Below are 18164 nucleotides of genomic sequence, written 5' to 3' on the forward strand. Positions count from 1 at the left end.
TGACTGTGAACACAGATAGCTTTGAAGCGTGTAATCCAGCTGTACAAGATGGCCCACTCAGTGCCTGGTTCTGACAGAGTCTAAGCAGTGTGCACTTTAAGGTATCTTTAAAACCAAGGGACAGATTAATCATTATTTGACGCAAAGCAACTCAGCAAGACAACCTGCTGGGTCAAGTGGAGAGAGCAGGATTGCACCACAGTTACTGACATATGACACCTTCCTGCTCTCTCTCTCTGTGTGCTGGCACACTTGTGCCTGCCAAGCACCACGCAGGCACCCATGCACTAGGGTGCAAGTGTGCCCCCATTACAGCCGGGATTGTTTTTGTGTACCGAGGGACATTGTATTCTTTCCATATATGTTGCAGAATGCAGCAGGTGGCAAATGGGGAAAAATGAGGAACACTATACACATTTCTCCGTGTTGCGCCTCCCTGGGAAGGCGTAGCATTTTGACGTATTCACAGGCTTACTAGTCTTCGTGAATCTGGGAATGCACCAAAAACCATGAGTGCATAGATGGAAACACCGACACCCCACCCTGTGAACGCATTCACTATGCAGACTAATGCAAGGCAGCGACTTTAGCTGCCTTGAGTTACTCTAGATTGTCAATGCCACGCACGGTGGCTCTGCATGGTGTAGTAAATTTGACTTAAGGGTTTGCTTGGCCTGGTGTCACCTTGCGTGCAAGCCCTTGGTAATTCTGGGCCCTAGACTCAAAGGACACCATTGCACACTTCACTGTTTGAAAGAAGAGGAGGGAACAATGCACCAGATTGCTTGCTGCCCCATTCAGAGAGCCTGTACATTATTAAAGTTAGTAATCAAGGGCTCAAGTGTCTAATTAATGTGTTCATATTGACATATTACATATCCATATATTTATATATATCAAATGTACAATACATAAAAAATAAGCCTTAAGGAGTGGGATGCAAGGGAAATAGAGGTAATGGGTGGAGAACTGTATTAATACTCAGGTATCAACAGTGGTTAATTGTAAAGAAATAAGTGCCGCTCCGACCAGCTAATTTCTTCTGTTAGGGATGCCTAACACAGAACCAACTACTAACTATGAAACCCTACAAGAGGGGTAGGATGTGGCGTAGTCACCAGGGCTGCTGACTTTGGAGATGGGGAACCAGGTAAAAAATTGGTTTTTCGCTGCCCCTTAACCCCTTCTCTGCTAGGCCTTCCTCCCTGTGCTAAACCTTTTTTTGACTATTTGGGGTAGTTTGTGCTTAGACTGTCTGTAACGTTTTGTCCACATAAGGTATCCATGCCAAATTTGCATCCTTTTCTGCCATCAGCTTGAGGATAGTAAAGGTACACAGGGTTTGTGGATTCCCCTAGAGGGACCAAGAAATTTGCCAAAATACAGCTAATGGTTTCTTTTTTAGGAAAAATGGGGGCAAAAGTTCTTCAGAAGAAAGCGTCTGGTTTTGTCCATGCAAAAGGTATCAGCAAAGGGTCTGTGGGGCTAAAATCACCCCCCCCCCCCAGCTTTCAGGAACAGGCAGACTTTTGGCAGTAAACAAATGTTTTCTACACAGTTTTGCCATTTTACTGGGGCATAGCCTATTTTTCGTATCTTTTGTGCTTTCAATCTCCTTCCATTTAGCGGTAGAAACCAATAATGGATCCCAGAGAACTATACACGTATGAAAAGTTGAAAAAAATCAGAATTCAGCAAGGGGTCATTTGTGAAGATCCTTCAAGGTTTTTTGCTATAGAAACTAAAAATGGAAATACAAATCATATTGAAATTGAGTTGGAAAAAACAGCCATTTGTGCAAATGTTTTCACCTGTCACTTATTCTAAGTATGCCACATTTTTTAAAGCAATATACCGTTAAGTCCGTCAGACCCTTCTGGTTGCGAGGATATATAGGGCTTGTAAGCTCACCTAGAACCAGAGGAACCCAAAGCCAATAACTGCGCTGCATCCTGCAATGGTTATTAATTGTGTACCAGGTATGTAGCAATTTATTTGGTAAAATAGTAACCTATAAAGAGTGAAAAATAGGTACCAAGGAAACCTATATATTTCTAAAAAGGGAACAAAAGATAGAGTTTAGAAGCAGTGGGTATTTGCACATCTCCGGAATTGTGGGTACCCATACAAGCATGTGAATTAGAGCACATTTTTCAAAATGACTTTGAAGAGCAAAGTAAGTCAATTGGTGATTTGGTGATAACACTTGTTCTTCTGTTTTGTGTCCCCCTAGTATCCTGATAACAATGGTACCTCACTTGTGTGGGTAATCCTAGTGCCTGTGACTGGAAAAGGCCCAACACATAACATGGACACATCACATATTTCCAGTGAAAACGTACCCTTTTTTGCATTGTGCCTAGCTGTGAATTTTAGACCCTAGCTCAGCCCGCACCTAGGGAAACCTACCAATGTATACATTTTTTAAACCCAGACTCCCAAGGGAATCCAGGAGGGGGTGACTTGTGTGGTTCTTGCTAGGTTCTGTTACCCAGAATCCCTTACAAACCTCAAACTTTGTAAAAGTTCTGAAATCTGTGGGGAGCCACAAACTTTCAGTCACCCAGCATACCCCAAGGTCTCCCGATAAAGATTGTATCTCACTTGTGTGGGTTGGCCTAGTGCCAGTGACAGGAAACAGGACAAAACGCAATGTGGACACATCACTTTTTTCAATTGAAAACAGACCCTTTTTTAGCAATGTGCCTAGCTGTGGATTTTGGACCATAGCTCTTCCGGCACCTAAAGAAACCTACCAAACCTATACATTTTTGAAAACTAGACAACCAGTGAAATCTGGGATGGGGTGCCTTCTGTGGCTACAGATAGGTTATATTACCCAGAATCCCTTACAAACATCAAACACTGTAAAAACAAAAAATCCTCACATTTCTGTGATGGAAAGTTATAGAATCTGGAGAAAGTCAGAAGCCACCCAGCATTTCCAAAATTCTTCCTATAAAAATGGTCCCTAACTTGTGTGGGTGGGACTAGTACCCACAACAGGAAATGTCCCAAAACTCAACATGGACACATTTCATTTTTCGAATGAAAACTGACCCCTTTTTCGCAATGTGCTTAATTGTGGATTTTGAACCATGGCTTTGCCGGCACCTAAGGAAACCTAGAAAACCTAGACATCCAGGGGAATCCAGGATAGGGTGCAAAGGGTATTCAGGGTCAAGCATTTTTTCAAACCGTCCAAACAAAAACAAACATACACTCGTATTCTGACATTAATACCCCTGTTCTGCCTCACATAATCACACACATAATGTCGGGGGCTCATATAGTCCATGAAATCCTGCGTTCCCTATTGCAGTGCATTTGGCCCCAATGTACATAATGAATCATCCATTTTGAGAGAAGTTCCAGTCACCCAGTTCCACATGGGTTCTGCTTTTGAAAACCTCAATTAAGACCTTAAGTGCAGAAGATTTATTAAAAAGCAGCCTACCATTGAGAACTATTACAAAAGTGCTATTAAAGCAAGCTAAGAAAATCTCATGGAAACTGGACTCATGGGACTTAAAAACAAAACACCATGGCAGCTACGCTGCAAACTTTTATCGTCTTGGCACACTTCCCGACTACCTATGCTCACAGGTCCCCTATCACACTAAGTATGCGCTTATGAGAATGCATTTCGGTATGAAGCAGATGGTGCGGTAAAACAGAAGAAACTCTCAAATATGTAATCTGCTTATGCAACATCCTGAAACCTCAAAGGTGCCACTGGTTCTGACCAATATTTCGAATTTAAAAATAGGATCATGTGAGGCTGCTGTATTTACCTGCCTACAATAGAAATCATACCAGATATCTGGGCGCTTTAGAAAATTCATGAAATCAGTAACAGGAAAGCCGAAAACCCATGATTAGTACTGTCATCCAGGAATATTTCGATAACAAAGCCTGCATGAAGAATAATTATATGCAGCAAGAATTATCATATAAGTTTGTCTGATACTGACTCGTCATGTCATCATCCACGATCCTGTGTTGAGGTAGACATTTTAATGTAAAAAAAGAAAAAGAGAGAATATGCACTGTAAAGTAATATGAATTATAAACTAGTGTCAAAATCCATGTTTTACTATTGAAAGCACAATGCACTTTTGTGAGTCATAGATGATTGCACGTACTGGGCCACACTACTGTGAGTTTTATCATGTAGGGCAGTGTTTTCTGCCTACTGCATGACTCCACGGGCCTCATCTATGAGAAGTGACGTATGGCTGCATGAAAGCAGCGATGCGTCACTTCTCAGTGCGCCCTCCTAGCGACATGATTGATGCGTCATATTTACTGTATGACGCATCATGTCGCACGGAGTTACAGATACATCCGTATTTCTGACCTATCTGTATGGCGCAAAAGTGACGCATTGCTGGAGTGTGTGACAAAAGTGACGCAACTCCAGCAATGTTTCCTTTCACATGGGGCAAGCCCCATGTGAAAGGGCCTGTGTCAGTCTTACGCCTGCTGTGAGGCAGGCGTAAGATATTGATGCATTTGCGTCCTAGAAGAGGTGCAGTGAAATCTTACAGATTTCACTGCGTCACTTTTATGACCCTTTCTTGCGTCAGAACGCCCTCCTGTGTACATTATACCTGACGCAGTAATAATATGGCGCAGGGGTTTACAAAGTGACACATCTACCTAGATGCGTCACTTTGTAAATATGGTGTATCAATCTTACATCCTGAGGAAGTTTCAGCGCTTTTTTGTGTCACCACCAAGGCCCCGAGCGAACTTTTCTATCTTCCAAGCAAAGCCTCTTGTGTCGATAAACGTAAAACCAGGCCGAATCCATATGGTTGGTACACGAAAAAGTGTAGGGAGATGAAAAGATCCCTGATTGGCGCTGCGAAGAGTAAGTCCTTGGCTGATATAAGATTGGCAAGGAAAAACTATTTGCAGACTGTGCTTGCAGCAAAGAGAGAATGGGAGGATAGCTTCTGGGCGGACTTAAGGAAAGCAAGTTTGGAAAGGGATGCCAGAGGCTTCTGGAATCTTATAAGATCTAGGGATAGGCCTGATAGCACATTGATAACGTGCAACATCCCTGCCCTGGGCTGGTTCAATCACTTCTCATCCCTCTATGTTGCAAACGAGCCACTTACCAAGACTGCTCCTTTGTTGGGAGTTAGCCTAATGGGATTAGAGTATGTTCCCTTTACTGCTGGAGAGGTGGAGGATATAATTAAGACCCTGGTGCCTCTGAAAGCAGCAGGGCCTGACGGGTTACCGGGAGACCTACTACGGGCAAGCCCCAGGGAGTGGGGGAAGCTTGTGTCATCAATGCGAAACGGCATTGGTGAGGGTGCGCCCGTTCCCGAATCCTGGAAGGGGGCAGAGGTTGTCCCGATATTCAAGAAGGGATGTCGGGACAACCCTGCCAACTACAGGCCAATAAGTCTTATTGACTCCTCCCTAAAAGTGGCAGGGAAGGTGATCCTGAATAGGGTGCTCCAGTGGATGGACGACAACAACATCTTGTCGGACCTCCAAGCTGGGTTTCGCTCTGGCACTGGGACCATCGAGCAAGCCTTCAGATTGACTCTCCTCCACTGGAAGGTGGTGGTGCTGGGAGGGGGCAGTCTATATTTGGCCTTTATAGACCTAAAGACTGCCTTCGACCTGGTTCCCAGGGAGAAGTTATGGAAGGTCTTGCTAGACTTAGGGCTGCCCATGTACATCCTTTCCCTACTGGTAAAACTACACAACGGCAATTTTGCACAGGTGCGTTGGGGTGCGAAGGGTGAAAAAACGGAAAGGATCCCCGTGGGAAGGGGCATCCGACAGGGATGTGTCCTAGCGCCCACCCTGTTTTCCCTTTATGTAAACGGCATGGTTGAACACCTGCTTAGATATCCCTCGGACGCCCCTTCCTTGGCGGGTAAACGGATCCCCACACTGCTTTTTGCAGATGACACTCTGCTTATCTCAAAGTCCCCCATGGGTCTCCAGAGGCTTTTAAATAGCTTCCAGGAGTTTTGTCTGACGAGAGGGCTGGTAATTAACACTGACAAAACAAAGTTCCTGGTCATGAACCCCCCTAAGAAACTTGGCAGACTTCCGATCTTGAATTCCAAGCCATTGGAGAGAGTTTCTGAGTTTGACTACTTGGGTATCCGCCTCAATGATTCCCTTTCCTGGAACCCACACATCCACAAAATGCTACTGGGCCACAAAAGGGTAGGAGGCATTTTGCTTAAGAAACAACGCTCCTCATCTAGCAAACCCCTTGCACCCATTGTGGAAATATATAAAGCGAGAGGGGTCAGTGCCGCTCTATATGGGGTGGAGCTGTGAGGTACCTGTAACCTGGATCCACTAGCCAAATCAGAGAGCAAATTTTTGAAAGACCTGATGGCTCTCCCATGGAGCACACCGACAGTGCCAGTGCTACTGGATTTAAGTTGCAGACCTATCAGGGACCAAGCACAACTTCGTCCCCTGCTCCTTTGGGCACGGCTATGGCGGGTGCCCGCACTAGCTTCATACGCGGAAGCACTATCTGAGGTTATGGCTATGGCAGGGTGGTCTAGGATCAAATGGCTGAGGAATGTCAAAAGATTACTATTGGAGATAGGGTTACCTGATGCCTGGACCCTGAAAACCGCCCCACCAAAAGCTACCATTAAAAAGTTGTATTGGAACTGGGTCTCTGCAAACTTGCACTTAGACTCACGCCACTGCAACTCCACTGTGGCTTTTGTGAGGATCAAGGATGTGGTGGCATATGAACCCTACTTAGACATTATCTCCATTCTGTTTGACCGCACTCTGTACTTTAAGTTTCGAGTGGGGATTCTACCAGTAGGTGAGGTAGTCGCCCGCTGGAAGCGGCCTCATCAACTTTCCCCCTTTTGTGCATCCTGTTCCTCTTGAGTAAAGTCTGTAGCCCACATCTTCTTTGAATGTCCGGACTATCGTGCTCCGAGGACTCGTTGGCTAAAACCACTATGCAGACTCTTAGGCACTCGCCAGTGTATAGTGGCAATGCGCATCTTAACGACTGACACATCCCCTGTGATTGTGTGTGCTGTGTCTAAATTTTTTAAATGGGCTTGGTTGATTCGTATTAGAAGGCTTTCTTTGTCTATTTAATTCTGGTTTTAACCTTTCTAATCATTTTTTTTCCCTGTTTTAATCTATTGTGTGTAACAGTTTGCATTTGATAAGTAATGTTAATTGTATTGCTGTAAGCTTTTATGGTACTTTTTTACCGAAATAAAGCCTATCAATCAATCAATCAATCAAATATGGTGCAACAAGGCACATTTTTCACACCACTGGTGCGTCATAAAAAGTGACGCACCGGCGGCGTAAAAGTGACGCACGGAATCATAAATAAGGCCTCATGTTTTTACTTCTGTTTTTACTTACTGTCTTCGCTCTGCTAAAGATGTAACAATTTGAATTAATTGAACATCAATCAACTAAAACTTAATTGCACTGCATGTGGGGTGGTAAGGCATGCACTGCGTGTTCAGATGGCGTGATTTCTCATCTGACCCTTTACCTTTGGTTCAGACCCGTCTACGGTCTCATTCAATTTTACTTCCTTACTGCAGCAGCCTCACCCACCGTAACAGAGGAAAGGTCCAGCCATGCTGTATTTTAACAGGGTTAAATGAACGTATATATGTATATAGATGTGGTATTTTCATAGTACAAACAACCCAATGTCAGCAGAGGTTTGTAAAGAGTCAAAGGCAAAGACTTAGCATTAGCATTAGCTTATGCCGGACCAATACTCTGGAACTCGCTGCCCCCGGAATTAAGATCTCTTTCCAGCCACTTGACCTTCCGGAAAACTTTAAAAACTTACCTGTACCCTACTAATAATGCCCTGTAGTTTCCCCTTAGGCTGGACATTCAATTTATTTGGAACCCTTCTTGTTACAGCAATAGCGCGGAGATACCCCTTCGGGGGTCTAGTCTGGCGCCTTACAAGAATATAAAATAAAATAAAATAAAAGATACAGTGATCAAGAAGTTGCCTGAGTAGCTGGATTCTGAGATGAAAAGTAGATTGTTACTGTATTCTGATTCACTGTTCTTTAAAGGGCGGGCCTTTAGCTCTTTCCTGAATTGGAGCAGGGTGCATAAATAGAGGAGGCCTTGTTTTTTCTGTTTTGCACATATTTATCTCCAGTAGGATGGTGTCCTGGGCGGACAGCCACCAGAGGCAGAGAGGTTGTCACTAGATTGGCAGGCGTGCCTTTTGTGATGGTTTTGTAGTTGATGTCAGTTTTGCAGATGGAGCTGTCCAAGAAAGGACTGCAGTGCCATCTCACCCCAATTCTCCCAGGGGAAATCTCTGAGAGTTGCACGTTGCTTCATATGAGATGTGGCTTCAGTGAGATACATTTCCTGTTGAATGAATGCATTTTTCTTAGAGATTAATACCGACTGGTTGAAGAAATATCAGTGACCAAATAAGACATGCATTTGAACTGAGCTTTGGCCAGAGCAGAATGGCCATCCAAACACACACAGAAAGTACTCCATGCAAATTGTTCACAAGCTCAATGCACATTCTTGACAGTTAAGATATTGGTGAACATGGGTGACAATCACTATCAACATACAAAATACATGTTTATTTTTATTCTAACAATAACAGAAACACGTTGTTTTAAAACCCTTCATCGTGCACTCATGCAGTTTATACCGCAGGTCTCACAAAAACCCAAATTAATGGTACTTGATTTACTGACCTCGGAAGGATGGGAGGCTGAGTCGGCATTCCCCGGATTTAAGTTCAACTCCAGATCATTGCAGTGAGCTCTTGACTCACTCAGCTGCATTGCAGAACGAATTAAAGACAATAACATGCTTCTATTTTTAAAATAATTAAGCTCATACATTAGATGTTTTTTTGAGACTGTACACGCGTTGGCCTATGTCGGGCCAATGTCTAATACGTGATGCTGTGCCTTCTGTACCGTCAGTGGCGCACTCCACTCAAGCTTTGGCACTGCACGTGAGCAGGCAGCTGTAGAAGCCCTTGTTCTTCTAGTTCACATTCAGCTCTTGCCATCAATTGGGCAGACCCAGAATATGTCAGTCCTGGTCATGAAGTGATCCATCCACTGACATCAAGTGCCTCGCAGGCCCCAGGCTAGGAGCCTGTGCTTTGGCAGAAGCTAGATGTCTAGGAAGGGTTAATTAAAACATGTAAAACCCCCGAAACCCCTGCTATTGCCTGCTCCACCCTCACACGTGGGGGCCTTTCCCAGGCATGGATCTGACACCCCTGTCACTCAAGGCTACAACCACTCCCACCAAAGGAATTAAGCCCACACAACAAAATGGGGTCTGTGCTGAAACATCAACCTCCAACCATTGCTGATTTAATATATTTACTTTTGTAGGAGGGAGGATGGGTGGATCTTCAAACACTTCTTTAGGGGGCGTACTCCTCTTGTATTTTATGTACTCTGGGAATCAGACCAAAAACATCCAGATTGCGAATAAAATGGCAGTGGTAAAGTGCACAAAGTCCCACGGCCAACAAAAATGAGCTCCGCAAAATGCATGACAACAGCAGACAGTTTGGAGAAAGACCACCCTAAGCCCCAACAAAACACATCTCACTAATCAAGATGCACAGGGGGATGTATGACATTACAACGCATGCTTTTACATCGCAAACCTTTACAACGCATAGCGCTTTGGGGTGCTGGATAGTGAATAGTTTAATTTACTATTCCAACTCCAGTCCCCGTGGACACTAGGGAAGGTGTTGGATAGTAAATTAAACGTATTCCCTATCCTAGAGCGCCCCCCAGCGCAATGCGTTGTAATGGCTTGCCTTGTAAAAGTTGCGTCGTAAAGGCACTGCGTGGTAAAAGTTGCGTTGTAAAGGATGTTTCCCTGCACAGGGATGTCACCTCATACATTAAACATCGTTGTTAGTGATGTTTGTCCAGCTTGATATAGGTTTATCTAGCTGAACCTAAGTTTGAGAGAAGCATACCTAACGAAAGGAGTCCTCCAAGCCTGTTTTATTCCTATTCTAAGAGCCCTGCCACTGTAAGGTCACTATTGCAAAATCAAGCGAGGTGCAGCAGCAGCAGTACTCACTGCTCTGCTCTGCTGCAGAGTAGAATAATATCAGTGGAAACCGTTTAAAAATAACTTTAAGAGACAATAAAATAAAAGAATAACATGTTGCAGATGTGACACTTGCTGGAGCTGAGAAGGGGTGGTTGAAGGTGCACAAGATATTTGATTTTAGTGGAGAACATGGTGCTCCAAGAAACTCAATGATACTACTATACTATATTTCTGGTACAGTACTACTACAACTACTACTATCATCACTGCTTCTACTACCGCTGCTACTACTGCCACTACTATTAGGAACAACAATAATAATAATAATGGAAAGAATGATCATCATAATGCGAATTATAATGCTAAAAAATAATAGTAAAACTAATTCTGCTACTAGTGCTAATGATGATAATGCTAATGATGATGATGAGGATAATAATATAGCCTTATAGCCCGCCGTAGAGGGCTATACCGGCTAATAAAGGCCCTCTCCAGCGTTAAAGGCCCCGAGCCGAAGGCGAGGGCCTTTAACAAGGGAGAGGGACTTTAATAGCGGTATAGCCCATCTACGAAGGGCTATAAGGCTATTAGAACATTCTGTCACTAGAGGACAGAATGTTCTGACAAAAAAAACAAAGCCTTTTGGGAGGTGCGGGGATTGGAATCCCCTCAGGCTCCCTGAAGCCTTTGTTCACAGCCAGAGCTGTGAGCAAAGAAATATTCCAATGTTCTAATATTAATTATTGTCATCTATTGAGCAGGTGGCTATGAAAATCCACTGCAGGTCTGGTTAGTGAAAGTGATCAATGGCAACCTTTATTGCAACACCGGGAGCATAATGACGATCATGCACAAGTTGAAGAAGGATGGTGTCCAGTGGGTGGATTCCTAGTGTTTGTTGGCTGACGTTGGACTTTGTGTAGGTTTGATAATGTTAGTGCTGGTTCAGGAGGTGGGTTTTAGCTCCTTCTTGTGTTCCAGAAGAGAAACCACAAATCTAATGTGTGGAGTTTATTGTAACAGAGCCTTGGGGAGAATGCTATATTGGTTTCTTTCCTGCAGTTTGAAGGCTTATGGTGGCCTGGATTTGGCTTCTTTTCTGTGCTTTCAGTCAGTAATGGACAGCTTCTGTGCAAGGAACCTTTGGGTAGATGAAGATGATACAGACTTGCAAGTAAAGAGAGTGCAAGTTGATTATGAATGTGAGATGTTTTCGTATTTAATTTAATTATTACTTTGCTGTTCCCCTGCTTTTAAGGCCCCCCTCACCTGCACTGTAATCGTGACTCCACCGCTGCTTGAGCGGGTCCGGTTCTCGGGGTGGGCTCCCTGTCCAGTCGCCATCTTGGAGTGGGGTAGTGCTGAGGTCCAGCCCCAGCGCGCGCCTGAGTGCGCAGAATCCGGGGTGAGACGCCTATTTAAAGCTCCCTGCCAAGCGCAGCGGTACCGCGCAGCGGGAACGCCCTCGCTTAGGCTGAGTCGTGCCAGAGTCCTGCCCGTCTGCGCCCGTCCGCGCTAAGGTCGCGCCGGTCCGGCGGTGACTCTGTTCTATTACATCTATGCACGATGCTCAGCTACACCAGGGAAGCCCTTATGGCGGTTAACCATCACCTGCCTTTGTGCGATAGATCTCGTGTGCACCCTTTGCGTGGCCCTTACCGTTGCGCATGCGAAAGGCTGCTGCTTGAGGCACCCTTCCCACTCGGAGCGAATGGAGTAAAGTCTGCTATCAGCAGCATTAGCCCCTTAGGTCATATTACCATCTGGAACCTGAACGTGAGGTCGCTAGTCAAACACCATCAGGACATTGCTGACCTTATGGGCAGGGAACCCCCTGACATATTTTGTATGACAGAGACCTGGCTTCAGGACTCTGACACAGCAGTCCTTAACCTGGCGTTTCCCCCCGAGTATTCCACCTATACGCTTAATCGCTCTTCCAGAGGCGGCGGAATAGCGCTTGCAGTAAAATCTCGCTACCCCTGCACCTGGAAAGTTCAAAAAATCGCGGGTTGTGAAAGTGCCTTGTTTAAGGTCTCTGTCACACCTCACTTCACTTTTACAGGTCTGCTTATCTATCGCCCGCCGGGCAGTGATGTGGCATTTCGAGAGTCTCTTCCTGAGGCAATCAGTTCCCTGGCAGTAGGAAGTGCTAATTTCTCCATCATTGGAGACTTGAACCTCCATTTTGATGCATCTGCCCTTCCCTCAGTGTGCAGGTTGAGGGCCGACCTGGAGGCCCTCCAATTGGTTCAATTGGTCTCAGATTCTACCCATGTCGGCGGACACACCTTGGACCCCTTCTTTTCAAATCTAGGGGGGGTAAAGGTGGCCCCCTCCTTTCCTTTGCCTTGGACAGACCATTCGTTGGTAGCGATTTACTGCTCTGTGTCAGAGGCGCTTCTTAAGTCCTTGCCGCGAGCTCTGCCCAGGCGTCGTTGGAGCAAATTAAAGCTGGAAGACTTCCACTGCCTCCTCACGGAAGATCCTTTGGGCGTAGTGGAGGATGTGGAGTCTGGTTACGACCATTTCTGCGAATGGGTAACTAAGGCCTTCGACTCCCTTATCCCGATGATAATGAGCAAGTGCGGTCCTCGTGATCCCAGTCCTTGGTATAATGGCACTCTGCGCGCACTGAAAAGTTCTTGCAGACGTGCAGAGAGAGACTGGCGGAGGGAGTATGACCGAAGCAAAAAAAACGTGTATATGGCCACTCTCAAGGTCTACCATCGAGCTGTTTGTAGGGCCCGGGCTGCGTTTTACGCACTGGAATTCCGCAACAGCTCGAATCCGGTTAAAACCATCTTTAAGGCACTAAAGGACCTTGTGGCAAAAAAAACAGCTGTGGATACCATCGGTTCTAACGCACACTGTGAAGTGTTGGCGGCCTTCTTTTTGGAGAAGGTGCATACTATCTATAGAGCCTTCCCTACTGGGGTGCATGCGGAGGCCGAGCCGCTTACTGTGCCTGGACAGGTGGTGTTAGACTCCTTCCCCTGTCTTACTCTGGAGACTTTTAAGACTTTGGCTCTTAGAGTCAAATCCGGGTCTCCGGCTGATCCACTCAAGCCAGTAATGTTTAGAGACTCGACACTCTCCCAACCGGTCCGTGACTTGATTAACATCTCACTTTCATCCGGCCGGGTGCCCCCGAGGTGGAAGCAGGCTGTAGTAATGCCCATCCTAAAGAAGCCATCTCTCGACCCTAGTAAATCGGAGAACTATCGTCCCATCTCGCTTCTCCCGTGGCCAGCCAAACTTGCGGAAGGGCATGTTAACACCGCCCTTTCCGACCATCTGTCGCGTACCAATGTTTTGGACGCTACTCAGAATGGTTTTCGGGCTGGTCACAGTACGGAGACAGCTCTTCTGTTTATGGTCGAGCATTTGAGGGCAGTGCTTGATGCAGGTCAAATGGCGGCGCTTGTTTTGTTAGATCTGAGCGCCGCCTTTGACACTATCTCGCACGACATTCTCCTGCAGCGCCTCGAGGAGGCAGGTGTGACCGGCACGGCACTTCAGTGGTTCCGTTCGTTTCTAGCGGACCGATCCTTCTGTGTGGCTGCCCCGCCCTATCAGTCTAATTTCCATCCCCTGTCGTTCGGGGTTCCGCAGGGTTCCTCGCTGAGTCCCACGTTGTTCAATCTTTACGTGAGGCCGCTGGCTGAGGTCATGAAGCGCTGCGGCCTGACTATGGTGTCATACGCAGACGACACTCAGCTAGCGGTCACGATCAGCGGGGACCCCGAGGTGGAAGCCCCCCGATTCAGGGACGGACTTCGGGCGGTGGCCAGTTGGATGACGTCCAACTGTCTCCAACTGAACGCCAATAAAACAGAGGTGATGGTCTTCGGTAAGCGGACGGATCTCTGGGGAGATATCTGGTGGCCCTCTGAGCTTGGCCCTACCCCCACTCCGGTTTCGGAGAGTAAAAATCTGGGTGTATGGTTGGACTCCGCGCTCAGTTTCATCGGCCATACGAAAAGGACGGCAGCCTCCTGCTTTGGCATCCTGCGTAACCTGAGACCTGCACTCAAATATTTTGATGCCGCAACTCGCCAGCTTGTGGTTCAGGCGACGGTGCTGGCTCGGCTTGATTATGCCAGCTCCCTCTTTATTGGGTTAAATCAAGCCGAGCTAACCCGTCTCCAGCGAGTGCAAAACGCAGCAGCCAGAGCAGTGGTAGGCCTCCCTAGGTTCTGCTCAGTCTCCCGCACCCTAAGTGCTCTCCACTGGCTGCCGATTAAGCAGCGGATTCACTTTAAGGTGCTCTGCCTGGCTTTTAAGATCTTAAAGGGCCTCTCCGCCCCCATATTGCATAATTTTATGTGCCCATACACCCCAGGCTGCTCCCTTTGCTCCTCCGACCTGGAGCTGGCAACTGCCCCACGATTTAAACTTAGTCGAGCTGGGGGTCGTTCTTTTAAGGTGCGGGCAGTAGCTTTGTGGAACGCACTGCCTCGCGAAACTCGATCTCTTGACGATTTGCTTTCCTTCCGCAAGGCCGTCAAGACTCTCCTTTTTCCTCAGCCCTGTTAAAATTTGAATTTCAAATAAATCTGCTCCTTCGTTATGTTGTGTGGCTATCTTGTCGGGCGCCGGGACGCTCCTTTGCTGGAGCAGCTGTGCGCATTACAAATTTCACTAACATAACATGTATCTACATTTTCATTGTCCTTCAAAGTGGCATGCATATGTGTCAAGAATACCGGTTGGGAGTGTGCTCCTGTGGGGTGGATGTAAGAAAAACAGGTCTTGTTTGTTGCAATTGGTATATGTGTCTATACATTGAGGGGCTGAGAGAACATACACTATTTGGCATTGGTTTTCCTAATGCTGTGGGTTTACAACATGTGTATTGTCTATGTCGATTAGAGATACTTGGCACAATGAGTGTATTGAGGAGTACATTCTTATTGGTTTGTGTCCAAGAGGTGCTGAGCTTTAGGGATTTTCTACATCCATGACTTAATGAGTGGAAGGCATAACTAGAGGTGGTAGGGATGTTGGTAGCCAAATATACTTCTAGGTGCAGTTGTCTTTGGATGTCCTGTAACCAGAAGGACTGCTCGGGAGCTCATGTAGAAAATAAAGTAGACACAGGAGATGTTAGATACTTTGCAAACTACACCCGTTACTGCCGGCTTCTGAATAAAGAGTATCAAAACTGCACAAGTCGATTCGTATTGCTTATCCTGGAAGTGCTCCAGAATAGCACTTCCAGGATGCTACTGTACATCCACTCTTGGTCGTTTTAATGCTGGAAGGCGTTTCAGGGCCAAAACAGTAGTGTTACGTGTAGTCCATCGGTGTATCTCACTGGCTTGTTGTACACATGATTCTAAAACCTTATGAATACACACAAATATTGGTTGAGTATATTTTATACAGCCTACATAGCCCATCTAAAGAATCTCTCTATATTACCGTTGGGGACATATTTTAATCTCTGACGCTTTGTAGCTCCAGGACCAGTCTAAGAGATGGATTCTCCTGATTCCGTGTCTAATACATGTCGTTTAATTGTTTGAGCAGAAACAATTGCATTTCAAAATGCAGGAGCTAATGACATTTCCTGGAAAAATAGAGGATTTTTAAAACTGCTTTTGTACAATAACTTTACAATTACTTTGAATGTTAGTCTCCTCAGTTGTCTACACTAGGTATGAGCAAAGTGTTTGTTATGCCTTGTGTGATTCCCACATTTTGTGTTACACAAGATGTGCACAACTTTCACCATTTTCCAGACTGTGCAGTTTTATGTTATGTTTGGCTGTGGAAGACTGGTCTGAGTAGAACATGTCTTACTGTCTCTTACTGACAGGCAATTTCTTCTCAAACTAGTCGCTTGCCTATATCTGACAGCTCTTTTTCACATATATTGTCACAAAGAAAAGTTAATACAGATACCTGTGAAATGTATTTGTCATAATACTGGCAACGGTGTGATATGTATGCATATTTTGCACAAAAAAAAGACAAATTCCCACAGTTCTTGATCACAGCAACTTCACGGGGAAGGAAGAACTTCAAAGTACCCTTGAAATGAAATGGAGCAAAGATCAATGCAAGTTCTGATGTCACAACATGCATGAAGCAAAAAGTTTTTTTTAGAAGCTCAGTGTCTGAGCCAAGGTAACAAAATAAAATGTTTCACTTTTGAGGCGTGAAATAATGAGTTTCGGTTGCTTCATTTTGAATTCAACAGGCAGCTAAAAGTAAGAAATATTGGTTTGCTCATCAAAACAGATCTTTAAGGTCTAGAACACTAGAACAGAACCTCTTCCTAAGTCAAGTCACTTCCATCTACCAAATAACATATCCTATGGCCCCGGCATCATTGTAGACAACTCTATCATCTCATGTTGGGTGTCCTCCTTAAAGGTGTTCTCACGAACACCAAAATTCCTGCATAAGCATGTTCTATCTTTAAAATCACAATTTCTTGCCTAAGCCTTTCTCAGAGTGACAACGTTGTTTTAACCAACTATCTGTGTCTCTGTGTAGATCACATACATTTCAAATACTAGTGCTTCCAAATACATTTTTATTTTTATTACAAACACACATTGAGTTAGCAAAGCAACATGCAATGCTTAAAAGAGGGGGGGAGTAATATTGCCGTCAACATCATTATTTGTTGCTAATACTGCACTAAGACGTTGCTGCATGGCTCCATCTTTTTCATCAAGAAACATTGACAAATCATCTACTGCCGACAAGTCCAATGTATTTTAATGATTGCACAATGCATTTAATGCAGTCAACGGTACAGTAACATTTCCTATGTGCATTCCTCGCGTGGTTTGGTGAACACTGCATCCTTCTTTGACTAAATGTTTGTTACAGAAAATGCTCATAGTCAATTGCATGTGTGAAGGGTTCACCTCTTGCCATACAAAGCCTAAGATAAACATGCCTCAAGTCCCCAGAATTTGTATCTTTCTGGCAATCACCTTCCTCAGGGCTCCTTTCACTTCATTGTTCCTCAAACTGTAGATAAGAGGGTGAAGCATAGGAGTAAGAACTGTGTTGATCAAACAGGCTGCCTTGTCCTTCTCCAAAGAAGAACTGGTGGTGGGTGGGATATAGCTGAAGATGGTCGTCATGTAGAACAAAGTCACGACAACCAGGTGGGAGGAGCAAGTGGCGAAGGTTTGGTGCCTCCCTTTAGCTGAACGGATCTTCATAATAGCAGAGATAATAAACAGGTATGAGACTAACACAAAAAGGCAAGGGAAGAACCCCACCAGAACATTCAGAGCGTAGATGAGATGCTCATTTACATTGGCTTTAGAGCATGAGAGCAGGAACATTGGGGGCATATCACAGAAGAAGTGGTTGATGACTCGATGTTTGCAAAAGTCAAGTTTTGTCAGAGAAACAATGTGAAGGGCTGAGTAGATGATACCCATAATATATGAAAAGGAAACCAGTTGAATCTGCAGCTTGACATTAATTCTAACCTTGTATGTCAAAGGATGACAGATAGCCACATAGCGGTCATAAGCCATCATGGCCAGCAGAAAGGACTCAGTTCCCAGAAAACAATGGCTAAAAAACAGCTGGGCAAAGCAGCAAACTGGGGAGATGGTTTTCTCTACTGACAAAATGTTCACTAACATCTGCGGGACTACGGTAGTGGAAGTTCCGAGGTCTACAATAGAGAGGCTTACCAAGAAGTAGTACATTGGGGTATGAAGGCGATGTTCTACGAAGATGAGGCTGATAATGATGACATTTTCTATAAGAGTGAAGAAGTAGACGACGGAGAACGTCACAAAGAGTATGATTTGTACCTGTGTATTATTAGAGAGTCCCAAGAGGACAAATTCTGTAGTGTGATTTCTCTGGTCCATCTGCTGAGGATGGTAACTCTGAAAGGTAAGAAAATGGTCTACAATTAGTGTTTCCCTCTACCATTCATCACAGTGGCATCAATAAGATCAACATATTTGACAACAATATATGTTTGTTGCATCTTGGATGACGAGTAACTTTAACGCCACAGTAACCAGGACTGACTCCAAGGCGAAATTATTGCAGCACAACATGAAGTATTTTCATAAAACTGTCAAGCTCTCTTCATA

General features: G+C 45.1%; 1 protein-coding gene across 1 annotated transcript; it reads right to left on the reverse strand.

Moving 5' to 3' along the window:
- Nucleotides 1-16994: 16994 nt before the first annotated feature.
- LOC144783871 (olfactory receptor 3A10-like) lies at nucleotides 16995-17588 on the reverse strand. Its single transcript, XM_078662616.1, has one exon. It carries the CDS (start codon nucleotides 17586-17588, stop codon nucleotides 16995-16997), a length of 594 nt encoding a protein of 197 aa, XP_078518742.1.
- Between the last annotated feature and the right edge of the window lie 576 nt (nucleotides 17589-18164).

This window comes from Lissotriton helveticus, chromosome 10 (genome assembly GCF_964261635.1).
Source record: "Lissotriton helveticus chromosome 10, aLisHel1.1, whole genome shotgun sequence".
Lineage (NCBI taxonomy): Eukaryota > Metazoa > Chordata > Amphibia > Caudata > Salamandridae > Lissotriton > Lissotriton helveticus.